Source organism: Hemitrygon akajei, chromosome 19 (genome assembly GCF_048418815.1).
Source record: "Hemitrygon akajei chromosome 19, sHemAka1.3, whole genome shotgun sequence".
NCBI classification, from domain to species: Eukaryota; Metazoa; Chordata; class Chondrichthyes; order Myliobatiformes; family Dasyatidae; genus Hemitrygon; species Hemitrygon akajei.
In genome coordinates this window covers 46035613-46061686 of record NC_133142.1, presented here as the reverse complement: position 1 = coordinate 46061686, position 26074 = coordinate 46035613, and the positions used below count along the sequence as shown (strand labels likewise).

Here is a 26074-nt window from a genome sequence, read left to right as displayed (position 1 = left end):
GTTTGTGTTGACAGGGTTGGTAGCATGGATGTTCATGGCTCTGAGATATTGAAAGGCTTCATGTTCAGTTGTTTTCCTATTTCTGCTCTTTTCACTTGTGATACTACAACAACGTGCAGCATCAGGCAGGTTAACAACAAAAGATATTGGGCCATGGAGCTTATTTCCATAGTGTTTACCCTCATGACCCATTCCATACCTGGAATAGTGTGGGAAAATGGCTTGAACGCTACCCAAGCCCTGAACTGTCTACCAAGGTCATGGCAAACTTCAAAGGATTTTTAAAATGCCTGCACTCTATGCTTAAAGTACTCTTTGACACCAAGATGAATACATGCTTTGTGCACAAAAACAGGCCTCTTGGCCCAAATCAGCCAGGCTGACCAATATACCTGTTGAGGCTAGCCCCACTTTTTCACTTTTGACGCATATTACTCTAAACTTTTCCTATTCATATAACTCTCCAAATGTCCTTTAAATGTTGCTGTCTACCTTAACAACTTAAACTGACAGCTTGTTCCATATACTAACTACTCTGTGTGTGAAAGAAGCTGCCCCTTGGGGTCCTATTAAAACTCTCTCTTCTCATTGTATGCCTATGCCTTCTTGTCGTTGATTCCACAGTCCTGTGAAAAAAGACGGAGTGCCCTCATGACTATATGGACCTCTATTCCTTGGAGCATAGGAGACTGAAGGTTGATCTAGCATGTCAAAATCATTCTTCACCATTCTATTTACCTCAAACACTGCTTTCCGGGAACCTGAATTTGTAGGTTCTGCAACACTCCTCAAGGCCTTACCATTCACTGTGAATGTCCATCCTTGGTTTGACTTCCCAAAATGCAACACTTCACATTCATTTGAACTAAACGTCATTTGCCATTCCTCCGCCACTCTCCCAGATGAACAATGTTCCACTACAATTTCGGGTGACCTTTTATAACTGTCAATGATACCAGTTATTTTAGTGTCATCTGCAGACCTACTAACTATACTGTGATGGTATTGGGCTTGCTGTCCATGAAGTTCAGAACTCACACGAAGATCTTATGCCCTATCTGATATAGATGGCTGCAGGCAACACTGTAGCCACATGATGAGCTTAGCTGCCAAAACCTACTATTTGAATAGTGGGTTCCTCCTCCCTACCGAGGAGGAGATACTGCCAGCTAATAAAGTAGTTTAAACACAGTTCATTTAATTTTAATGATATACACATTTAAGTTTACAAAAGATTCTTAAAACATATTTAAAACTCAGAGGTTTTATATCTCATAAAAGACTTCTGAATTACAAATGATTTTTAAACCATAAAGGATTTCCGAAACATTGGTACAATCCCTATAAGCTAAAATGAATCACAAATTGACAAGTTGCCCATAACAGAAATATAAAGCAGAGGAAAGGATTCAAATCACCCCATTTTTCTGTCATTCTTGTTACCTTTCCTTGACAAATGTACTACTCTCTTACATTTTTATGTATTTTTTTGCCACTTAGTGACTGCACACATTCTTTCCAGATACCTTTTCACACAGATTGTCTGGAAGCTTCTGGCAACAACAATCCCAACACCTGAAAATAATACTGTGAAGGCTGACTTTGAGTGCATAACTCTCCCAAATATTGATAGATCAGCTATTTGATGTACTAAGTGATAGTATCAATCTGGGCTGCAAACTTTGATACAGGCAAATTAACATAACCCCATTGTCCTACACTGCATCTCTTGAGATGTAAGCCCCACACTGTAGGCCAGCAGCCTAAGCTCTATAGACTGTTCTGTATGTTGGCAAAGCTGGCCTTGTAACCTCAGACTGATTATTGCTTACAATTTACATTAAGAACTGAAGACTTTTTTGCTTATGACAAGAAGCTGAAGAAAGAATATTGGTTGGACATTTAACCTAAAAACAGCCTTCTGATCTCTAGAAATATCAGACACTGTATTAGAAAGCTGAGCTTGGTTCAAAGGCTCTGGAGAGTGAATATCCATCACAATACCCTGCACATTCTTGTGCAGCCTGTTGATGTAGATTAGAGAAAATAATGGGCCCAGCATCAACCCTAAGGCACATTACTCATCACTGGCTTCTCATCTTAGAAACAGCCTTCCACTATCACATTTTGCCTCCTACAATGAAGTTAATTCTTTATCCATTTAGTCCGTTACCCCTGGATTCCATGCAATCTAGCCCTCCCGAACATCTTAAGGTGCAGAACCTTAAGAAAGACCTTGATAAGGTCCATTTGGAATGCATCTACCACCTTGCCGGCGTTAACCTTCTAGGACCCTTGTAGGAACTATACATCTGTTCCCTATCTGCATTGTATTCTGTGTTTATTATGGTAACTAGTTACATGAAAGGGGTGTGGTAAAAGTGAAGAGAATAAATTACATCTTCATGCTTTGTTCATTGCAGTTTGTAGTAGCTGGGGACCGGTGGATTTCCTATCTTTTGCTAAAGCTCAATAAAGCTCAATTATACTTAGCTTACTCTAAGGTACATTTTGGTTTAGTCGCTAGAACACTTAAAAAAAACCCTCAAATATATTTGCAAAACATTATCTCCCATGAACAAAGTCATACTGACTCTGCCTAATCAGTTCCTGGCATTCCAAATGCATGGACGTACTATACATCTTATACACCAGAATTCCTTCCAGTAACTTTGCAATCACAGATACTGTGCTTAAAATCTATAGTCCCCAGGTTTTTCTTTGCATTCCTACTTGAAGACGCAAGGCATAACATTAGCCACCATCCAGTCTTCTGGCACCACACCCATCATTAACAATGATGCAAATATCTTAGCAACTGCTACTGCATGTTCTTCTCTAGTTTTACTCATTGAATTTGAACATTTCTGTGAGGCACTGGAGATTTTTCTACCCTCATTTGGTCATGAAAGACTTTATTCTCTCCCTAGTTACTCCTTTCCCCTTAATATACCCATAGCATATCTTTGGATTCTCCTTCATTTTCCTTGCCAAAGGTATTTCATGGTTTTGTCTTGTTGCCTTACAGATTCACTTCTTAAGCAAACTCCTGCACCTTCTACACTCTTCCTGAGAATTTTGTGACCCCAGCTGGCTTTGCTTGACCTAGGCCTCAATATCCTTGTCATCCAGGACTCCTTATTCCTGCTAGTTCTACTCTTCACTCTAACAGGAATATAAAAACCTTGAACTCTCACTATCTCACTTTTAAAAATCTTCCCACTTGCTTGCAAACAAACTAATCAAATCAACTTTTGCAAGTTCCAGGGTGATAGCATCAAAATTTGCCTTGCTGCAATTCAGAAAGTTAATTTGTAGACCAGTTCTGTCCTTTCCCATAGTTAACTTAAAACTAACAATCCGCCAAAGAAAGGGAGCTAATGACTCTACACATTATCACATTCTGTATCTTGCTCAGATCATGAGAGCTTTCAAAGATGGGAAATTTTATCATATACTTTTTCCACAATAATTGAATGACTTGGACACCCTTAATCCCATTTGCTTCTTGCACTAAAGCTAGAATTGCTGGAAATGAGCTAAGCATTGATGGAGTGCCTTCTGCAGAATTCTGTCCCCATCCACCTTATTATAATGATATCCACTGAATAATATTGTAGCAGAGAAGGTAAACTGTATTGTCATCACTGGTAGATAAATGTGAGGTTTTGTGCATGCTTTTGGGAACGCTGAACAATGGTCCTCCCTGCCCTGATACAATTGTTATCTTATATCAAAATATAGGTATATTAAACCCGGGAAAAAGCTCAATATTCACAGGGCAAAGTATGATGAATGACTGCTGAAGATAAGTGATATCTCTTCCAGTTCATCTTTTCTGCTTTCCTTGAGTGAGTCCTTTAGTGTCCTTCTTTATCGGGATAAAGTTCCAAATATTAAAGACCCCAGCTAGGCTAAACCTAACGACAGTCACCTTTTAACTCCATATCCCATGCAGCATCTGGTGAAATGGGCAGTACACAAGGAAGGCCCATCATAGTTGATAGATAGGAGGGCCATCATTGGGGAGGTGGTAGGGTGGGTTAGATAGATGGGCAAGCAGATAGAGGGAAGTGGGCATCTGGAGCTTAGGGATGTGGCAGGGCTCATACTACTCTCATGCCTCCAATGGGCTTATTATATGTAGTGCCATTAGCTCTCTTTTCCTGCTGGATTTCCTCACACCGTACAGTGATAGCCCATTTACAACAGACCCACAATCAGCCAACGAGATCCATCTTGCTTCAGGACACTTGATACCCTGATATCCAAGCACTGGAGCAGTCTATTACATGGCAAATTGGATTGGAGTTCCTCATATTAAACTGTATAACTGCCCTAACCTGGCTATTTCTTGCCTGTTAAAGGAGGGTAAACATCAACCCATTTGCATTTACTTAATTGACTTGCTGTAAGCTTGTTGTTCATAATCTATGATTTGTAACCTTACTTCTTATATACCTAAGGGCAATAAATGTTCTGTTTTTCTACCAGATATAGGTGCTTCTTGTTAAATATATATATTCTTAAACTAGCAAGCATTAAAGTATAATATGCATTAACTCAGCTAAGCACTTCAAATAGTTGCTGGATTGTAGGAAGTTGAAATCAAAAAGGGATGGGTATTGAGGGCATCTTCAGGTGAAGGTAGGGATCAAATGGCAAATAGATTTATTAAGTTCATTTCAGAACATGGACCATAGATGGACAGAAACTTGGCCAGTAAGGAGCAAAAGAGAGAGTTAGGGAATACACTATTTCATAGGGTTAAGAGTTTACAGAGCAGGCAAACAAAGGCCTTGGAACAATTTCAAACCAAGTAATAAAGATTTTAAATACAGAAGTCTTTCAAAAAGACTGTAAAACAAAAGGCGAAGGTAATGAAATTTTGACAAGTTAACAGCAACTAACTAGAAAAAGTCAACAGCTGGGAGGAGGAAAAAGGTTCAGTCGATGAGCTTACGTGAAGATAAATCTAAGATGCTGGGGAACATAGACCAAAGGTTCAACATAGTTCAGAAGTGTGTTGTAACAGAGAAATATCTGCAAAGTACAGAAAAAATATATTAGACATAACTGCATCAATTGTGATCAATTGAAAAACTGATTTTTGATGGAATTTTGCTTCTCTGACAGATTATGAAATAAAAATCATAAAACAGGTTGTTTCATTCCACAAATACTTACTGTTGATGTGATTACTGTAACAAAACACATCAGATCTTTGGGCTGAGCAGGGTCACTTGAACTTTCAGCAAAATCAGTTTGATACCATAATCGTTTACTAAGAAACTTTCACATCAAAATTCCCACATTCAAGTTCAATTCTCACCATGGAAATTTTCATCTAATTTAATAAATCTGATATTATCAAAAAAGTTAGTGTTATTAAATGACACCAAGGCACACCAGCTACCACTCTAAATCTATCAAGCTCACAAATCAATTCCTTTTGCTAAATATCCTTTAAGAAAGAGAAGCTGGTGTCTTTGGCCAATAGGGGTTTTTGTTAGGACTCCCAGTATATAATGCTTCAGCAAATTCAGTTCAGTGTAATTGAAGAAGGGTAACAAATGTTGTCATGTTAATGACTGAAGAATGACCAATTAGTGAACTGATTTCCTGTAGCTTTTGTGTACAGGTATTAAGTATTATAATAAGACCACTTTTTCACTATTATGTAATGCAGAACATGTAATCTGTGTGTTCTGAGTTGATCAATTTTTCTGTCATTGGAGAATGACGTATGATTCTGACATTTGATGGAAGTCACAAGCTATTATCGACAAGATCACCCTAGTGGTTACAACATACATCTTGGTGCTACCATGTTAGGCAGATGTATGTCATTTTAATCTTTTAAAAGAAAGGTAGGGAATGGAATGGAAGAAAAAATGCAGTAAAATGTTTGCATCAATTATTTTCTTCATTTTTGAATGTGATATATAGTTAACACTTGGTTGTGCTAATATATTACTTGCCTTGCTACACTTGATGCATTTCACATTAACCATCATTGCACTTTACAGTAGACAAAATCAGAAAAGGGAACTATAAAGAGTTGATCATCCTGGCCTCCCAAACCTACAACCTGTACTAGTAAGAAAGGAAACACTAGCACCTACAAACTTCCTTATAAAGTCACATGGCATTCCAATTGGAAATTTATCAACATCCCTTTGTTTATGCTGTATCGGTGTCCAGGTGTCCAGGGAGGTGAAGGGCATGTCGTGTCCATACTGGGGAAGCTCACTTACCTTTAGTCCCCACTGGACACTCAGCTCTCACCTGCAGCTCCAAGTATCTGTTTGCATGTAAAAGTGGCTACAACCCAGTACCCCACTTCAGCAGACAAGCTGAACCAGGTGAGAGTAGCCGGCAGGCCTCCTACCCCAGTGAGATTGGGAAATACCTGCCGTAGCATGTGAAATCAATGCTGGTGGACTGGTTGGATGAGATCAACGGCGAGATTCAATAGCCAGGAAGGTGGCTCTGTAATGCTTCCTGGATAGTGAAGGGCATGTCTAGGCATAGAAATATTCAAGGTCACCCACTGCAACTAAGGAAGAGTCCAGTTGTGACAACGACTGGTAAAACTGGTCCTGGACCTCTAATGTAGAGAGAGTGGAACTGCCCTAGTGCAACATCTTTTCCCCTTTTATAAACTTCCCAAATAGGTTTCACTGTCCCTGTTGGACACAACGGACAATCAATCAATCACCTAAGCACTGAGACTCCTCAACAAACAGCATCACAAGAGTGCCTCCACCATAAATACCACAGTGGTTAAGGAGCTAGCTGATATTGTGTTCTCAAGGGCACTTTGGTTTGAACAATAAATGCCAGCCTTGCTAGTAACATCCATATCACATAATAATTAAACAAAACTGTTTTACTCAATAGTACAGTATTTTCATATTGACCGTGATAATACGTCCATATCAATGCTAGAAAGGATGTGTCATATAGATTCACCAAAGCAAATCTAACAGTGATATAGATGCTAAAGTTGTAGAGACATAGGTGAATACCAGTGAATAGAGCATCTACAGAGCTTGAGATCTCGGGAGCCTTTGCTCATGGTCAGAAAGCACCAGGTTTTAAAAAGTTAGCAGAGCCTTTTGGGAATTTCTGCAGCGCTCGAGATCACTTGGAATATGAGGCAGTTGGCAAGGTTTTAGTGGAACAGCCATTGTGGGAAACACTATTGTTGCAATGAACAGAGTTAGAGTGGGGAACTAAGGTTTTGGCTCAAGAGGATTTGGCAACACTATCCCAGCGAAGTGTATACCTCCTGCAAGATGTGTGAGAAAATGAGACGTTTTCAGTCTCCTGATTACTGCATCTGTGAGAAGTGCTTCTGCGCTGAGTTCCTTGCAGATAGTGTTAGGGAGCTGGAGCTTGATCACCATTAGCTCATTTAGATAATGAGGAGGTGATAAATAAGAACTACAGAAAGGTAGTCACACCTAAGCTGCAAGAGGCAGATAGCTTGGTGACAATCAGGAGAAAGAAAAAGAATGGGCAGATAATACCTCTTTGTCTGTTCCCCTCAATGAGCAGTTAATCACTATAGATACTGGTGGGGTGGAATAAAGGGGGTCAACATACGAGGGAACATCAACAGCGACCAGATCTCGGGCACTGAGTCCTGCTGTGAAGAGGAGATTGGTGGTGATAGGGGATTCAAACGTTAGAGAAGCAAATCGGAGAGTATATGGATATGTAAACGACACCTAAGTGGAATAATACCTCCCACGTCAGAGACATTTCAGATGATGTCCACGGCCAGACATTGTGGTACAAATCTGTACCGACAACATAGGTAGAAAAAGGGATGAAGTTCTGAAGAGAGAATGCAGTGATTAAGGTAGGAAGCTGAAAAGATGGACATCATGGGAACTAATCACTGGCCATGTGCCAGTGAGTTAACGAATATGATGATATGACAGGTGAATGTGTGGGTGAAAGATTGGTACAGAGTTTTGGAGTTGTGAATCATTGGGATCTTTTCTGGCAAAAATATAACCAGGACTTGGGAAGGATCAATATTCCTGTGGGTAGGTTTGCTAGAGCTGTTGGAGAAGGTTTAAACCAACTTGGCAGGAGGATGGGGACCAGAATGAAAGGTCAGAGGATAGGGCAGTTGGTGTAAAGATAGATGCAATATGGAGAATGAGGAAGGATCAGCAGCAGATAGAGCATAATTGTAATTATTTGGATGTTGAAATATGTCCATCTTAATACAAGAATTACCAGGAATAAGGGTGATGAATTTAGAGCATGGATTAAAATATGGAATTACAATGTTATGGCCATTAAAGAGACTTATCTGTTGCAAAGCATCCTGCATCCAAGCAGGATGCTCTGGGGTTTAAATGTTTCAAAATGGACAGGGAGGGAGGTAAAAGAGATGAGGAAGTGTCAGTCCTAACTGTGGTTAGTATCACAGCTGCAGAAAGGGAGGACATTGTGAAGTGCTTGTCTAATAAGTCAGTGTAGATAGAAGTCAGAAACAGGAAGGGGGGGGAAATCACTCTATTCAACAGACCCTGCAATAGCAACAGAAACAATTAGGACTAGATTGGAAGGGAAATTTTGGAAAGGTGCAAATAAGCAATGTTGTTTCTGTGGGTGACTTCAATTTCCTGAATATTGGCACCTGCTTACCGCAAAAATAAATAAAAATGGTAGGGTGGAACTTGTTAGGTGTGTCCAGAAAAAATCCTGGCACAATATGTAAAAACCTGGTCAAGTGACAGATCTCTTGCTCTAAAATAGGGACAACAATTCTATGACCTTTGCTATAGCCATGGACAGAGATAGGAATAGGCGGTATGAAGAAGTATTTAACTGAGGGAGAACAAATTATATCATTCTTAGGCAGGAACTTGAGAGCATAAATTGGGAACAGATTTCCTCAAGGAAATGCACAATGGTCATGAGAAGGTTGTTTAGGAAGCACTTGAATGAGGTTCTGGATGTGTTCGTTCTGTTTGGACAGGAAATGATGGTAGGGTGAAGGGACCATATTTAACAAAAGCTCTGGAACATCTAGTCAGGAGGAAAAAATAATCTTACTCAAGGTTTAGGAAGCAATATGTTATCCAGAAATAGCTTAAGAATGGACTTGGGAGTGCCATAAGGGACTTGATAAGGTCCTAGTGAGTAGGATTCAGGAAAAGACCAAGGCATTCTACACATACATAAAGAATAGGAGGATGGCTATAGTGAGGGTAGGACTGATCAAGTATAAAAGAAGAAAGAATTAAGACCATAAGATATAGGAGCAGAATTGGACTATTTGGCCCATTGAGACCACTCTGCCATTTCATTATGGCTGATCTATTTTTCCTCTCATCCCCAATCTCCTGCATTCTCCCCATATACCTTCATGCCCCGACCAATAAAGAATCTATCAACCTCCACCTTAAATCTACGTAAAGACTTGGACTCCACAGAATGTGTGCAACAAATTCCACAGATTCACCATTCTCAGGCTAAAGAAATTCCTCCTCATCTCCATTATAAAAGAATATCCCTCTATTCTGAGGCTGTGTTCTCTGGTTCTAGACTCCCCCACAACAGGAATCATCCTTCCCACATTCACCCCATTAAGGCCTTTCACCATTCAGTAGGTTTTATTTAGGTCACCCCACCACCCATTCTTCTGAATTTTAGTGAGTACAGGCATAGGCCATAAAATGCTCTTCATATGACAAGACTTCCTATCCTGGAATCATTTTCATGAACCTCCTTTGAACCCTCTCCAGTGTTAACACATCCTTTCTAAGATAAGCGGCCCAAACTGAAAACAATACCCCAAATGAGACCTCACCAGTGCTTTATGAACACTCAACATTATATCCTTGCTTTTATATTATAGTTCTCTTGAAATTAATGCTAACATCAAATTTGCCTTCCACATCATCAACTCAACCTGCAAATTAACTTTTAGGCATTCCTGCACAAGGACTCCCAAGTCTCTCCATTTAGAAAATAGATAACTCTTTCACATCTCTTCTACCAACATGCATGACCATACACTTCCTGACACTGTATTCCATCTGCCATTTCTTTGCCCATTCTCCTAATCTCTACAAGTCCTTCTGTAGCCTCTCTACTCATCCAAACTAACTGCCCTTACACATATCTTCATATCGTCCACAAATTTTGCAACAAAGTCATCAATTCCATCATTCAAATCCTTAACATAGAACATAAAAAGAAGTGGTACCAACATAGACCACTGTGGAACACCACTAGTCACCTGTCAACCAGAAAAGGCCTCATTTGTTCCCACCCTTTGCCTCTTGCCAATCAGCTACTGCTTTATCTATGCCAGTATCTTCCTGTAATACCATTTGCTATTGTCTTTGTAAGGAGCCCCATGTGTGGCACCTTGTCAAAAGCTTCTGAAAATCCAAGTACACAACATTCAACAATTCTCCTTCATTTACCCTGTTCATTATTTCTTCAAAGAATTTCAACCAATTTATCAGACAAAATTATCCATTAAGGAAACCATGCTGACAGTAGCCTATTTTATCATCTGCCTCCAAGTACTCCAAAACCACATCATTAACAACTAATTCCAACATCTTCCCAACCACAGAGTCAGACTAATTGGCCTATAATTTCCTTTCTTCTGCCTCTCTCCCTTCTTGAAGAGTGGAGTGACATTTGTAATTTTACAGTATTCCAGAATCTAGTGATTCTTGTAAGGTCATTACTAATGCCTCCACAACCAGCCACCTCTTTCAGAACCCTGGTTCAGGTGACTTACCTATTGGCAGCCCTTTCAGTTTCCCAAGAACCTTCTCTATAGTTATGGCAACTTCACCCACTTTTGAGCCCTGACACTCTTGAATTTCCAACATACTGCTAGTGTCTTCCAGAGTGAAGATTGATTCAAAATACTTATTCATTTCTTCCACCATTTCCTTGTCCCCCATTACTACCTCACCAGCATCATTTTCCAGCAATCTGATATCTACAATCGCTTCTCTTTTACACTTTATGTATCTGAAGAAACCTTTGGTATCCTCTTTAATATTATCGGCCAACTTACTTTCATATACCATCTTTTCCTTCTTAATGGACAATGATTCAATAATTATGGGGGATTTCAACATGTGGGTAGATTAAGAAAATCTGGCCGGTGCTGGATCCCAAGAGAGGGAATTTGTAGAATGTCTACCAGATGGATTTCTGGAGTAGCTTGTGGATGAGCCCACTGGAGCAACAGCAATTCTGCATTCGGTTTTATGAACTGTCACAAATTTGATTGGGGAGCTTAAGGTAAAGGAACCCTTTGGAGGCAGTGATCATAATATTTCTTCACGGAGGCAGAAAAAGGGAAATTATAGGCCAGATAACTGAATTACAGTGGTTGGAAATATGTTGGATTCTATTATTAAACATGAGGCTTCAGGGTACTTGAAGGTACATGATAAAATAGGACAAAGTCAGCATGGTTTTCTAAACGGAAGATCTTTCCTGACATATCTGTTGGAATTCTTTGAGGAAATAATAAGCAGGATAGACAAAAGGAGAGTTGGTGGCTGTTGCTTATTTGGATTTTCTGGAGGCCTTTGACAATGTGACTCACATCAGGCTTCTTAAGATGATAAGAGCCCATGCTATTGCAGGGAAGATACTAGCATGGATAGAACATTTTCTGATTGGCAGGAAGCAATGTATGGGGATAAACATAGCCTTTTCTGGTTGACTGCCAGTGACTGGTGGTGTGCCACATGGGTCAGTATCAGGACCGCTTCTTTACACATTGTATGTCAATATTGCAAACAATATGAAGATAGGTGGAGGGGTAGGTTGTGTTGAGGAAGCAGGGTGTCTGCAGGACACCCTTAGAAAGATTGGAGCAATGGGCTAATAAATGGGAGATAGAATATTATGTAGGAAAGTGCATGGCCATGCACTTTGGCGGAAGGAAAAGGCGAGGACTATTTTCTAAATGGGGAGAAAATTCAAAAATCCAAGGTGCAAAGAGACTTGAGGGTCCTTGTGCAGGATTCCCTAAGATTATCTTACAGGTTGAGTCAGGGGTAAGGAAGGCAAATGCAATGTTAGCATTCATCTCAAAAGGACTAGAATACAAAAGCAAGCATGTAATGCTGAGGCTTTAGAAGGAACTGGTCAGACTGCACTTGGTACATTGTGAGCAGTATTGGGCTCTTTATCTAAAAGATATGCTGGCATTGGAGGGTGTCCAGAGGAGGTTCACGAGAATGATCTCAGGAATGAAAGGATTCATACATGTGGAATGTTTGATGGCTCTGAGTGTGTACTTGCTGGAGTTTAGAAGAATGAATGGGGATTTCATTTAAACCTATTGAATATTAAAAGGCCTAGACGGAGTGGATGTGAAGAGGATGTTTTCTGTAGTGGGGGCATCTAGGATCTGACAACAAAGCCTCTGACTTGAGGAATGTCCATTTAGATCAGAGATGATTAAGGATAGTCAGCATGTCTCCATGCGTGGTAGATCATGTCCAACCAATCTTAAATTTTTTGAGGAAGTAACCAGGAAAGTGGATGAAGGCAAGGTAGTATGGATGCTGTCCATATGGAATTTAGCATGGCATTTGACAAGGTCCTGTATAGATGGTTGGCCAAAAAAGTTTAATCGCTCGGCATTAAAGCTAAAGTAGTAAATTTCAATATTTAAATGAAGTTTGGATAGGTACATGAATGGGAGGAATATGGGGGCTATGGTCCCAGTGCAGGTCAATGGGAGCAGGCTGTTTAATTGGTTTTGGCATTGACTGGATAGGCCGAAAGCCTCTTTCTGTGATGTACTTCTCTATGACTATGAGTAAAAATTTCTTTAGCTGAAGAGTGGTAAACTTTGGACTATATTGTCACAGATGTCTGTGGAGTTCAAAGCATTGGGTATATTTGAGGCAGTACTTGATAGGCTCCTGATTAATCAGGGTGTTTAAGGTTACAAGAAGAATGGCATTGGGAGGGATAATAAAGCTGACATGATGGAATGGTGGAACAGGTGCGATGAGCTGAACAGCCTCATTCTCCTCCTTTGTCTTATAGTCATGTGACCTAATACAACGTTTCAGTTTTAACTAGTGAGAGGGACCTTTGTATGAGTGAGGACAGCATGGAACAGGCTATAAATGTTGTAATATGTTGACATTAAGAAAGAAGATGTGCTGGAGCATTTGGAAACCACTAGGATAGATAATTCCCCAGGACCAGATGAAACATTCCCCAGGTTACTATGGGAAATGAGGGAAGAAATTGCTGTGCATTTAGCGATGACCTTTACATCCTTACTGGTGACAGGAGTAGTACCAGGAGTTAGGAGCATGGCAAATGTTATTCCTTTGTTCAAGAAAGACAATAGAGATAATCCTGGGAATTATAGACTAGATTTATGTCAGGGGTGAGCAAACTATTGAAAAGGATTCTTAAGGACAGGATTTAGAAGCACTTGGAGAAGCACTGGCTGATTAGCTTACGACAGCAAGGCTTTGTGAGGGGCAGGCCATGCCTTACAATTTTTTGGTAAAATGGTGGCATGTTCAGACATAAAGTCCTCTTGAGAGCCAACTAGAGGTGACTTTGTCTTTTTTTAAATATTTTTTTTCTATGATTGAAAGACTGTGGTAGACATAAAGACCTTCAAGTACTGCAGGTCCACCCCATCAGCAAGCTGCTCACTGGTGGAGGAACTGGAGCAGCTGGACTTTGTGTGCGCTGTGTGACTGCCTGCTGCAGGAAGGCATTGGATTTGACGTGTGAAGGCGATGTGCAATTTAACAATGAATGACTGTCTTAGATGTTTCTCTTGTGTTCACGAGACCCTGTTAGACATTGATAAGGTAAACTGCAGCAAGTCTGTTGCCCTTGGTTATTGGCGGGACAGATGGTGGGTGATCTGCATGGCCTCCGTTGTAGCAAGGACTAGGCCTCAAGCTGTGACCCTGCCTGTTGTTGTAGTCCCGGAAAGGAGATGCCAGAGGCAGTGTAGTGCAGTGTCCATGCTGGGTTGGGGGTTGGCCCCTCCCATCAATGCTGCCCTCCAGTGTTCAATCGGTGGAATGACAAGCTGGATTGCATGTGGGTAGACATTTGGCTGTGGATTGATGAGAATCAATTTTTCTTGTTCATAACACCCATTCACCATCAATTTATAGGACACGTCACTTGGTTTTGGGCTATATATATGCAAGGCTTATTGAGAAAGTAAGGAGGCATGGGATCCAAGGGGACATTGGTTTGTGGATCCAGAACTGGCTTGCCTACAGAAGGCAAAGAATGGTTGTAGATGGGTCATATTTTCAATGGCGGTTGATCACCATTGGTGTGCCTCAGGGATCTGTTCTAGGACCCCTACTCTTCGTGATTTTTATAAATGACCTGGATGAGAAAGTGGAGGAATGGATTAGTAAATTTGCTGATGACACAAAGATTGAGGGTGTTGTGGATAGTGCAGAGGGCCGTCAGAGGTTATAGCAGGACATTGATAGGATACAAAACTGGGCAGAGAAGTGGCAGATGGAGTCCAACCCAGATAAGTGTGAGATGGTTCATTTTGGAAGGTCAAATATGATGACAGAATATAGTATTAATGGTAAGACTCATGGCAGTGTGGAGGATCAGAGGGGTCTTGGGGTCCCAGTCCATAGGACACTCAAAGCAGCTGTGCAGGTTGACTCTGCGATTAAGAAAGCATACGATGCATTGACCTTCATTAATCGTGGGATTGTGTTTAGGAACCGAGAGGTAATGTTGCAGCTATATAGGACCCTGGTCAGACCCCACTTGGAGTACTGTGCTCATTTCTGGTCGCCTCACTACAGGAAGGATGTAGAAACTATAGAAAGGGCACAGAGGAGATTTATAAGAATGTTGCCTCGATTGGGGAACATGCCTTGAGAATAGGTTGCGTGAACTCGGCCTTTTTACTTTGGAGCGATGGAGGATGAGAAGTGACCTGATAGATGTGTACAAGATGATGAGAGGCATTGATCATGTGGATAGTCAAAGGCTTTCTCCCCAGGGCTGAAATGGCTAGCACGAGAGGGCACAGTTTTAATGTGCTTGGAAGTAGATAGAGAGGAGATGTCAGGGGTAAGTTTATTTTTAAAAACAGTTTAGTAAGTACGTGGAATGAGCTGCCGGTGACAGTGGTGGAGGTGGATACGATAGAGTCATTTAAGAGACTCCTGGACAGGTACATGGAGCTCAGAAAAAGAGGGCTATGGGTAACCCTAGGTAATTTCTTAGGTAAGGACATGTTTGGCACAGCCTTGTGGGCCGAAGGGCCTGTGTTGTGCTGTAGGATTTCTATGTTTTTCTATATTTTTTATGTGACTATATGTTTACTTGTTATATATGTGCGATATGTACCTTGCTGTGTTTCACTGTGTTTTGCATCTTGTCCCCAGAGGAACACTATTTTGTGTAGCTGTATTCACAGATATTTGTATATGGTTGAATCATAATTAAACCTGAACTTGAACAAGTCTGATTGAGTTCCTAAAGGAAGTGACAAAATAAAGTGATGAGTGTTGACTCGTGCATGGAGTTTATATAGATTTGAATAAGGAATTTGGTAATGCTTCCCATGATATCTTCATACAGAGAAGTCAGGGGGCATAGGATCCAGGGAAACCTAGCTACTTGGATTCAGTTCTAGTTGCCTCAGTAGAGGAAGAAAGTGGGAGGTTCAGAAAAGGTACAGAGGATATTTACCAGGATGTTGCCTAAATTAGAGAGCATGTTTTATGAGGAATGTCTGAGCAAGCTAAGGCTTTTCTGGATGGAGCGAAGGAAGATGAAATTCTACTTGATAGGTGTGTAAGATGATGGAAGGTTTTGAAAGAGTGGACAGCCAGCACCTCTTTTACCTAAGGTGGAAATAGCTGATATGATTGGGCATAATTTTAGGCTATTAGAAGATAGTATAAAAGCTAGGAATTTTACTCAGTGAGCAGTCATTCCATGAATTGTGCTCCCAGGTGTGGTGGTAAATGCAGCTACTTTAGAAACATTTAACAGACTCCTAGTTAGGCACATGGGGTGTGGGCAGGGGAGGGGAGGAAATGGTGAGCAATGGGAGAAGTAAATTTTTATTTTATCTTAGAGTAGGTTAAAATATCAGTGCATTATCATGGGTTAAATGACTTGTACTGTGTTGTATAGGGGGCTCTGGATAAAGGTAGTACCCTTGATGTCTGGCATGTGGCTCCCCACCAGACAGGGTGGATGGGCATCACTAGTCCTCATCCATCTCCTAAATCTCTCATGTGTTGGCTCCAAGCGCCATGCCCCGGTAAACCACTTCAGCTGGCAGGCTACACCACGTGAGAGGGTGGTGTTAACATGACACCACTGGGCAAATGACTTCCATAATTAAGTCACCAGCCAGGGAGGAAAGGCTCTCAGATGAACTATAACGGCCACGTGTTCACGACCAAGGCGAGCCACCTAGTTGGAGGAAATCGGCTGTGGTCAAACCTGGAGAGGGATAGGCTCCGCCAGGTTTCAGATACCCAAGACATGCCGCATGATGAACAATCACCAAAGTGCTTGTCATGATGGCTCCCCGTCGACTCCACCAGGAGTTAAGGGTGCAAGAAGAGGAAGAAGACTGTTTTGTACTTTTTATGTTCCATATATTGCAATTACTCTACACACAGCCATTTGGGACAAGTGGCTTAAGTTACTCGTTAATGGTGCTAACCTCACTTTTGATAAAATAATTGCACTTTGCAGAAGGGATTTCCATGATCTGCCAACCCTACATACAGAGGAAGTGCTAGAAAACTGGAAAATGGCAACTGCAATATCCCTGTTCGATGCCAGGGTAACTACAAGCCAGTCAGTTTAATTTCATTTGTGCTGAACCTCGTGGAAACTCTAATCAACAAAGGATCAATATGCAATTGGAGAAGCTTGAGTAGGTAAAAGAGGACCAGCATGAATCTGATAAAAGCAAATAGTACTTGATTCATGTGGTTGAATTTCTTGATGAGGAAATAGAGAAGGTTGATGAAGGAATGGATGAGATGCTGTCAGTGTGGATTTTCAAGCATTAGACAAAATCCCACACAAGCCCTGAGTCAGCAGAATTGAAATTCACAGAATTAAAGGATCGATAGCAGTATAGATTGCAAATTTATTTAGAGGCAGAAAGCAGGGAGAAGAAGTAAATGATTGTTTTTAAATCCAGAGGATCTTGGCAGGAGTGCTCCCTGAGAATTTGTGCTCGAAACATTGCTCTATACAAAGAATCTAACATACACTCAAATACAGCCAGGATAAAATTTCCAGATCTGCTGATGCATGAAACTTGAAGGTTTAAATAATGCAGAAGTTAGAACTAGACATCAAAAAAAAAATCACATAGAAGCTACTGGAAAAAGCTGAGATGGCAGTCCAAATATAATTCAGGGATATGTGTAGAAACAGTAGGACCTGGACAGATCTTGTATGCATATAACACTTAAAAGGCAGTATGGCAGATTGGGGGGTGGGGGTCAAGTATAACTGATCTTGGAACTCAAAAAGAGATACAAGATATGAAAGCAAGAAAGTAATTCGGACTTGTATAAGTCGCTGGCTCTGCCACTATTTAAGAGCTCCATCCAGTTCACGTCGTTACATTTTAGCAAGAATGTTGTGATCCCCGAAACTGTGTAGGTAAAGTATAATGTCATGCTTGCATAGATGAGGGATTTTAGCTATAAAATTAGCCTGGAGAAAAACTAGGGTTGTTCTCCAAGCTAAAAATAATTCAAAAAAGGAGAGGCAAAATTTACACACCTTGCTAGCAACAACCACAGGATTGAGGTACATTAAATCATGACTATCTAGAGAGAAGGTACTTCTAATCACATTTTTCAAGGGCAATTTAAATAATTTGACTAGAAGATAAAAAAGCAGGCATAAGAAAATACTTCCTTAAAAACTATCATGATCTGGAAGTCACTGCCGGCGAGGATGATGGCAATCATTGCTTTCAAAAGGGGGCAGGATGGGCACTTGAAAAAGTACCACTTAAGGGTTGTGACTGGAGATTGAAAGGGATGGAACAAGCAGTTTGGCTTCCTTTGGAGCTGCCGACTACAAATTTGTGGACCTGACATTTAACTCACAGCTTGAATCTGGCTTCGGCACTGCAAATGTATAGTTCAATCGGTCACCCCTCAGCTTTCATCACTCTGGAGAAAACAAACCCCACAACTAACTTGCTCCATTAGCAAATCACCTCTGCATTTTCTACAGCAAAACCACACCCTTCCTATACTGTGGGAACTTGAAATGCACAAAATACTCCATGTGTGGTATAGCCAGTGTTCTGTAAATCCACAATATAATGTCCACTCTTACAGTTTATGCTTTAATTAATTAACCCATGCAAGTTTAAAGTAAATTTATTATCAAAGTATCAATATGCAACCCTGAGACTTGTTTTCTTGCAGGCATCCACAGCAGAACAAAGAAATGCAATGGAATCAGTGAAAAATGGTACACAAAGATTGACAAACAACCAGTGTGCGAAAGAAGGCAAACTGTTTAAATACAACAAAAAAGCTTCACTTTGCTTAAGTGCTGGTGCTCAGTTCACCAGAGTAGTGGGGAAGGCATAAGCATGCAATATTCTTTCTACACTACTCTTTTGATCTAACGTAGTCTGATGTATTGGACCCCTAGGTCTCTCTGTTCATCAATATTCGTTGGTATGCTAGAATTTACTATTCATGTCATACCTCTAATTTACTTACCAACTTGTTGGGTTAAAGTTCCATCTGCCATTGTTCTGCCCAGTATTTCATCTGATCTATATCCTGTTGTAGTCTTAGACAATCTTTCTATGTCTACAACATCAATTTTATTGGCATCAAACTTATTTATTATACCTCCTGCAGTCACCTCCGACTCATTAACAAATATCAAAGGTCCCATCACCAATCCATGCAATACACCATGAATAGCCAGCTCACCTTGGATCCCAATGCATTAATATTTTGCAATTATTCCAGTAAAATTTTTAAAGAATGTGTTATTTGCTTGTCACTAACAGGGGTTGCTGTCTGCCACTTTGAGATGGATCATAAAGGGACAGGCCTTAAATGTGGGACTCATTTACAAGGATCATAAATGAATGAAAAGAAATGTGAAGACCATGAATGAGGGCATTCTGAGGAAATTCAAGTGAGTAAACGTATCTTCTTATTCATGTTGTAGAATAATCGCAAAAGAAACAAACTGCACAGAATCCAAGCTGTAATGAAACATTACATACTACATGAACCGAATCAAATTATGTGCCTGAATGATTTAATTCTTATTACCAATAGGTTAGCAAAAGAACAAGGGCATTCTTGCTTGCTGTCACATTGTGGGGGGAAGATATGCAATACAGTATGCCTTCAGAAACAAAGCACATTATGTTTTACTCATGTCCTTCCTTTAGCAAGTTTAATTTGGCAATAATGTGGAAGAGGAGCAGGAAATGTGACAACAAGATTGAACTCAGCAGGTCAGGCACCAACTACAGGAAAGAATAGAGTTGACATTTTGGGCCAAGACCCTTCATCATGAGTCCTGATGAAGGGTCCAAGCTGAAACATCAACTCTTTATTCCCTTCCACAGATGCTGCCTGATCTGCTAAGTTCTTCCAGCATTTTGTGTGAGTTACAAGTAGGCATACTTTACTCAGCTAAAAACTACTACTGGATTAAGAAACATTAAATTAGTCTTGATTTGTCAGAAGTTCCACAAAAATAGCGAAGTATAATTTTCTATTAATTATATCTGATTTGATTTGCATGGATGACAGAAACAATCTCCCATATTTAAGTTATCTGAACACACAGATTTTTATATCAGGAGATAATTTGCATAATATCATTGGTCATTATTTTTCCATGGATCAGAGCTATTATGGCAATATGTAATGTTTCTGAAATTAAACAATTACCATTGAAAATATACCAGGTTTACAGTGACATATTAGATAGCTCATCACTTACTGTCAGCAAAGAAACAGCAATACAGCCAACTTCTGATAGTAAGGATGATAAATAAAAGATAGTGTGGATTTATTAAAGGAAAGACATGAGCCAAAGAGTTTGGGATTTTATGATGATATGCTTGTTAGAGATTGAAAGTTCTGCAGGTGACAAACTACACCTTGGTTTATCAGGCTTTCGATAAAACCATTTATTCCCATCTCTTAAACCAAATGAAACTCTTTGCAAAGAACAAGAATCAATTTGAATAAAGAGATGGCATTTCAAGGATAGTTACCTATGGTGAGTTAGCTTGCTCTTATAAATCCAATAAACAAGTCACAGTGAAAAAGAATATTGACAGGATGCAGAGCTGGGCTGAGGAGTGGCAGGCTGAGTTCAACCTGGGAAAAATATGAAGTGATACATTTTAGAAGGTCAAATTCAAAGGCAGAATAAAGGATCAGTAAGATGAAGGAGCTGGTTGCGGACTTCAGGAAGGGTAAGACGAAGGAACACATACCAATCCTCATAGAGGGATCAAAAATGGGGAGAGTGAGCAGCTTCAAGTTTCAGGGTGTCAAGATCTCTGAGGATCTAACCTGGTTCCAACATATTGATGTAGTTATAAAGAATTCAATGCAGTGGCTATACTTTATTAGGAGTTTGAAGGGATTTGGCATGTCAACAATTACACTCAAAAACGTCTATAGTTGTACCATGGAGCACAGGACCGAAAGAATCTGTAGAAGGTTGTAGATATCGTCAGCTCCATTTTGGGTACTAGCCTACAAAGTACCCAGGGCATCTTCAAGGAGCAGTATCTCAGAAAGGCAGCATCCATTATTAAGGACCTCCATCACCCAGGGCATGCCCTTTTCTCACTGTTACCATCAGGTAGGAGGTACAGAAGCCTGAAGGTACACACTCAGTGATTCAGGAACAGCTTCTTCCCCTCTGCCATCCAATTCCTAAATGGACATTGAACACTTGAACACTACCTCACTTTTTAAAAAATATATATTATTTCTGTTTTTGCACTTTTAAAAAATTTATCAATATACATAATTGATTTACTTGTTTATTATTTTTTTCTGCTAGATTATGTATTGCATTGAACTGCTGCTGCTCAGTTAACAAATTTCACATTACATGCCAGTGATAATAAACCTGATTCTGATTTCTATCTTCCAATGATAAGGCCTTAACGTTCTCTGCTTCTGTCTTGACAACTGACCTGACCCATTCACTTCCATGATCACCCTGTGTCTGGTGGAATTGGTCCTTACCATTAACAATTTCTCCTTCAGCTTCTTTCACTTTCTCCAAACTCCACTTGTGCCTGCCTTTTCATTAGCTACTGGGAACAGTCCATATTTCAAGTATTCCTTGGTAATGCTCTCCAACTATTTCTGCCCTACGTGGATTACTGCATTGTTGCTGCTTCATGCACCCATACTGAGTTCATCAATTTCATCAACTTTGCATCCAACTTCCACCCTGCCCTTAAATTCACTTGGTCCATTTCTGACACCTCATTTCCCTTTCTTGATCTCTCTGTCTCCATCTCTGGAGACAAATTTTCTACAAATAACTTTTATAAACCTATAGACTACTGCCTCTATCTTGACCTCTTTTCATCCTGTCTCCTGTAAAAATGCCATTCCCTTTTCTCAGTTCCTTCATCTCCACCACATCTGTTCCCAGAATAAGGCTTTTCTTTCTGGAACATCAGAGATGTCCTCCTTCAAAGAACAGTGTTTTCCTTCCTCCACCATTGATGCTGCCCTCACCTGCTTCTCATCCATTTCCTGGACATCCACACTCACCCCATTTCCCTGCCACCTTAACAGTTCTAGAGTTCCTCATGTTCATACCTACCACCCCATAAGCCTCCACATCTATCACATCATTCTTTCCAACCTTCACTATCTTCAACAGTCTCCTTCCACCAAACCCATCTTTATGTCCCCCTCCCACCGCACTCACTGCTTTCAACAGGGATGACTCCTCCATGATTCCCTTGTCCAATCATCCTTCCCCACTAATTGCCTTGCTAGCACTTATCACTGCAAGCAGCAGAGGTGCTAGATCTACCCATTCATCTCCACCCTCACTTCCATTCAGGGACCCAAACTGTCCTTCCAGGTGAGGTAACACTTCACCTGCAGATCTGTTGGGGTCGTCTACTGCATTTGGTACTACCACTGTGGCCTCCTCCACATCGGTGAGACTCAACATAAATTAGGGGACTGCTTTGTCAAGCATCTCCACATGATCCTCAAAAAGCGGAATCTCCCGGTGGCCAACCACTTCAATTCCAATTCCCATTCCAACATGCCGGCCTATCACCTCCTTTTTTGCCACGATAAGGCCACTCTCAGAGCGAAGGAAGAACACCTCATATTCCATCTAGGTAGCCTCTGACCTGATGGCGTGAACATCAATTTCTCCTTCTGGTAATTTCCCCCCTCCCCCCTTCCCTCTTAGTCATTTCTCCATTCCAGCCTCTTATCTTTTTTCTTCAACTGCATGTCACCTCCCCTAGTGCCCCTCCTCCTTCCCTTTCTCCCATGATCCACTCTCCTCTGCTAACAGATTCCTTCTTCTCCAGCCCTTTGCCTTTCCACCTACCACCTCCCAGCTTTTTTCTTCATCCCTCCTTCATCACCCACCTGGCTTCACCTAACACCTTCTAGCTGGTGCTCCTTACCCCCAACTTTTTTATTCAGGAATCTTCCCCCACCACCCCACCCACCTCACCTTTCTTTCCAGCCCTGATGAAGGGTTTCAGCCAGAAACAGTGACTGTTTATTCATTTCCATTAATGCTGCCTGACCTGCTGGGCTCCTCCAGCACTTTGTGTCGTTGGGAGGTGACTGGAAAGCGGTATACAAGATGATAAGAAGTACAGATGGAGTGAAAAGCCAGAAACTTTGGCTAATACTGTACAAGTAGGCATAATTTTAAGGCAATTGTCAGAAAGTATAAGGAAAATGACAGGCAAGTTCTTTACACAGAGAGTGCTGGATTCATGGAGTGCCCTGCCAGGTGTGATAGTAGAAGCAGGTAGATTAGGAGCATTTAAGAAACTCATACATCGGTATGTGGATGATAGAAAACTGGATGGTTATTTATTTAGAGATACTGCCCCTTCCAGACCAATGAGCCACATTGCCCAGCAATTCATTTATTTTACCCTAGCCTAATCACAGCTCAATTTACAATGACCAGTTAACCTATTAACCCCACACATTAACAGGAAGGATGTGCAAACTCCTTACAGGTGGCCTGTGAATTGAACTCTGATGCTCTGAGCTGTAATAGTTTCGCACTAACCACTGTGCTACCATGGAGGGAATGGTTAGATTGATCTTAGAATAGATTAAAAGGTCAAAACAATATAGAGAGCCAAAGGGTCTGTATTGTGCTGTTATGTTCTACGTTCTAAATACTTCAAATAGCATTGTAAAACAAGAACTCAGGCCCCAAACTGATAAGCAGAAACTGCAGAAATTCACTTTAGTCATGAAATAAATTGCAGTTGTGATGTAGCATTGCGGAAGTCAAGAAAGGTAAATTGCAAGTTCCACTAGCGAGTGGGGAAAGATTCACTAACAGAACATTGCATTATAATGCAATGGTGTGAAACTAAACACAAACACAATGTTGAATTACATGATACCATCATCATTATGTGCCATGTCGTATGACGTGGGTGATCATGGTCATGATTGTTCTTAGCAATTTTTTGTACAGAAGTGGTTTTCCATTGCCTCCTTCTGAGCAGTGTCTTTACAAGATGGGTGACCCCAATCATTGCCTTCAGAGATTGCCTGCCTGGCATCAGTGGTTGCTTACCCAGGGCTTGCGATATGCACCAACTGCTCGTGCGACCATCCACAACCTGCTCCCTGTGGCTTCACATGACCCTGATCATGTTACACCTTGCACAAGGGTGACACACAGGCTAGCAGAGGGAAAGAACACCTTGCACTTCCTTTGATAGAGGCGCATTTGCACCTTGCCATCCTATATGATACAACTATTTCATAAGGTACTTATAACATCACTAAAGTGGTACTGTGGAGAAAGAAACGTTTATTAGATAGAATCAGAGGGTTGGACTTAGGCAATTATTTCCATGGGTTTAAAAGTAAAGCAGATTCCATGAATATTACACCTTTTATGTCTCTTTCAGAATCTCCAAGTATCTTTCCTCTTGCAAGAAATGTCTGGCAGCAAATTGTGGCATCCAGAAAAAGGCCTCTAATAAGGACTACATAACAACATGATATGCTGGAGGAAATCAGCAGGTAATGCAGCATCTACGGAGTGAAATATGCAGTCAATATTTTGGGCCTTAGACATTTCATCAAGACATTAGGTAGGATTCCAGCCAAGATTATTGACTGTTTATTCCCTTCCATAGAGGTTATCTGGCCTGCTGATTTCCTCCAGCATTTTGTGTGTCGATCTGGATTTCCAGCATCTGCAAAATGACTCAATGTTAATGAGCGCATGAACTAATCTTTCAGTAACATTTGCTGAGGGATAATTATTGACCAGATCACAAGGATAGTTCCACAGCTGCTCTTTCAGAAGGATGCCTTAAGAACTTTTACTGCTACCTAAAGGGGAAGACATGACCTCAGCTTAGTCTCATCTATAGTTAATGCATTAAGATAATTTTTCAGAGCATTTCCCATTGCTATATTTTGCACATTGTCCTTGTTCAGCTGCTCCTCAACATTGAGGATGGTTTGTTCCTACTCCAGTTCTATGGGTTTTGAATTGTCTGACAAGAATAATGTGGCACCTACAGACTTTGCAATGGGTAGAGCAGGAGGTATAAAGCAGAATAGATAGGTAGTCCCTTGTGCCTATGATTTGCTGCTCCTTTGCAAAGTCTCCTTGAGGTATGCCTACCCTGAAGTAGGGTAAATCCTGTATTCAATGGGAATTCAGTGAGACCCTTTCTTACTGCTGCCCTTGCTGATTTCTTCAAACATGTTCTCATTGACTCCTCTCGTACTTCATCCACCCTCCTTCACTCACTCACCCACCTAGTCTTACCTATCACCTGCCTGCTCGCTCTCCTTGCCCTCATGCTTCCTTCTTACTCTGGCTACTTCCCCTTTTGTTTTGGTCCCGATGAAGGGTTTTGGCTCAAAACACCGACATTTTACTCCCCTACATCGTTGTTACCTGATGTACTGAGTTCTTGCAGCATTTTGTATGTCTTGCTCAGATAACTTGTGTGGTGCCACACTTCACCAAATGTTCACAAGGCTTTGATATGGGCATATACTCAAGGCTTTCGGTATTCTATGGAATGTTCCTTCATCATTGGGACCATTCTTGATTTTTTTTCCCATGTCTGTTGCTGTAACAGAGCTTAGAGCATTATGTCTGCATTTGGAGTCCAGGGCTACCTAACAGGTTTTGATTTGTTTAGGTTGGGAGAGAACACAGATTTACATTCAATTACTTTGCAAGCAGATATGGAGGATTTTGCCTAGACAGTGTTTGCTGTATTTCTTCAGTACTCTGAGATGTCTGCTGTAGGTAAGCACACAGGAAGGCTAAGGTTGCTGCTGCCCAGCAGACTATGTTGTCCAGCTTTGAGTCAAAGACCCTTCATCTGAAGTTGCACTTAAATATCTTCAATCTGATGTATTAAATGATTTCTATTTCCACAGATGCTGCTTGATCAGCTGAGTTCTACAGGTACTTCTGTTTTTTTGTAGTATCTCCAGATTTCCAAAAAGTCTGCTGCTGCTTTGAAAGGAATGATGGTTCATTATTGGTGGCAACCCTCACCAAAAGCTGACTTCTATGTGTATGGCAAACAGTCCCCATTTTCAATTATTTCATTGTGACTCTTCGGATTACACTGGACAACAAAGATTTTGCTTCATGAATACTTTTGGGTGTATCTGTGCTTTGGGCTGCTGATCGTGAAAAGCACCAAGATATTTCCCTATCATGCACCATGTTTTAACAAACACCTATATTTGTTATTTCCATTCATAATTCAATTCAGAATGACTGATGCCAAGATTAAGGA

The 26074-nt window shown here is 40.8% G+C and overlaps 1 protein-coding gene across 5 annotated transcripts in view; it reads right to left on the bottom strand.

The window, feature by feature from the left end:
- LOC140741904 (metabotropic glutamate receptor 7-like) overlaps nt 1–26074 on the bottom strand; it is a 763442-nt gene that overhangs the window by 20960 nt on the left and 716408 nt on the right. The window contains exon 10 of one of the 5 annotated variants that reach the window (XM_073072445.1): nt 4964–5043. The exons of the other annotated variants lie outside the window; for them this stretch is intronic. Coding sequence (XP_072928546.1) covers nt 5006–5043 — 38 coding nt within the window. The 3' untranslated portion in view covers nt 4964–5005. The remainder of the gene's footprint in view (nt 1–4963; nt 5044–26074) is intronic. 5 annotated transcript variants of the gene reach the window in all.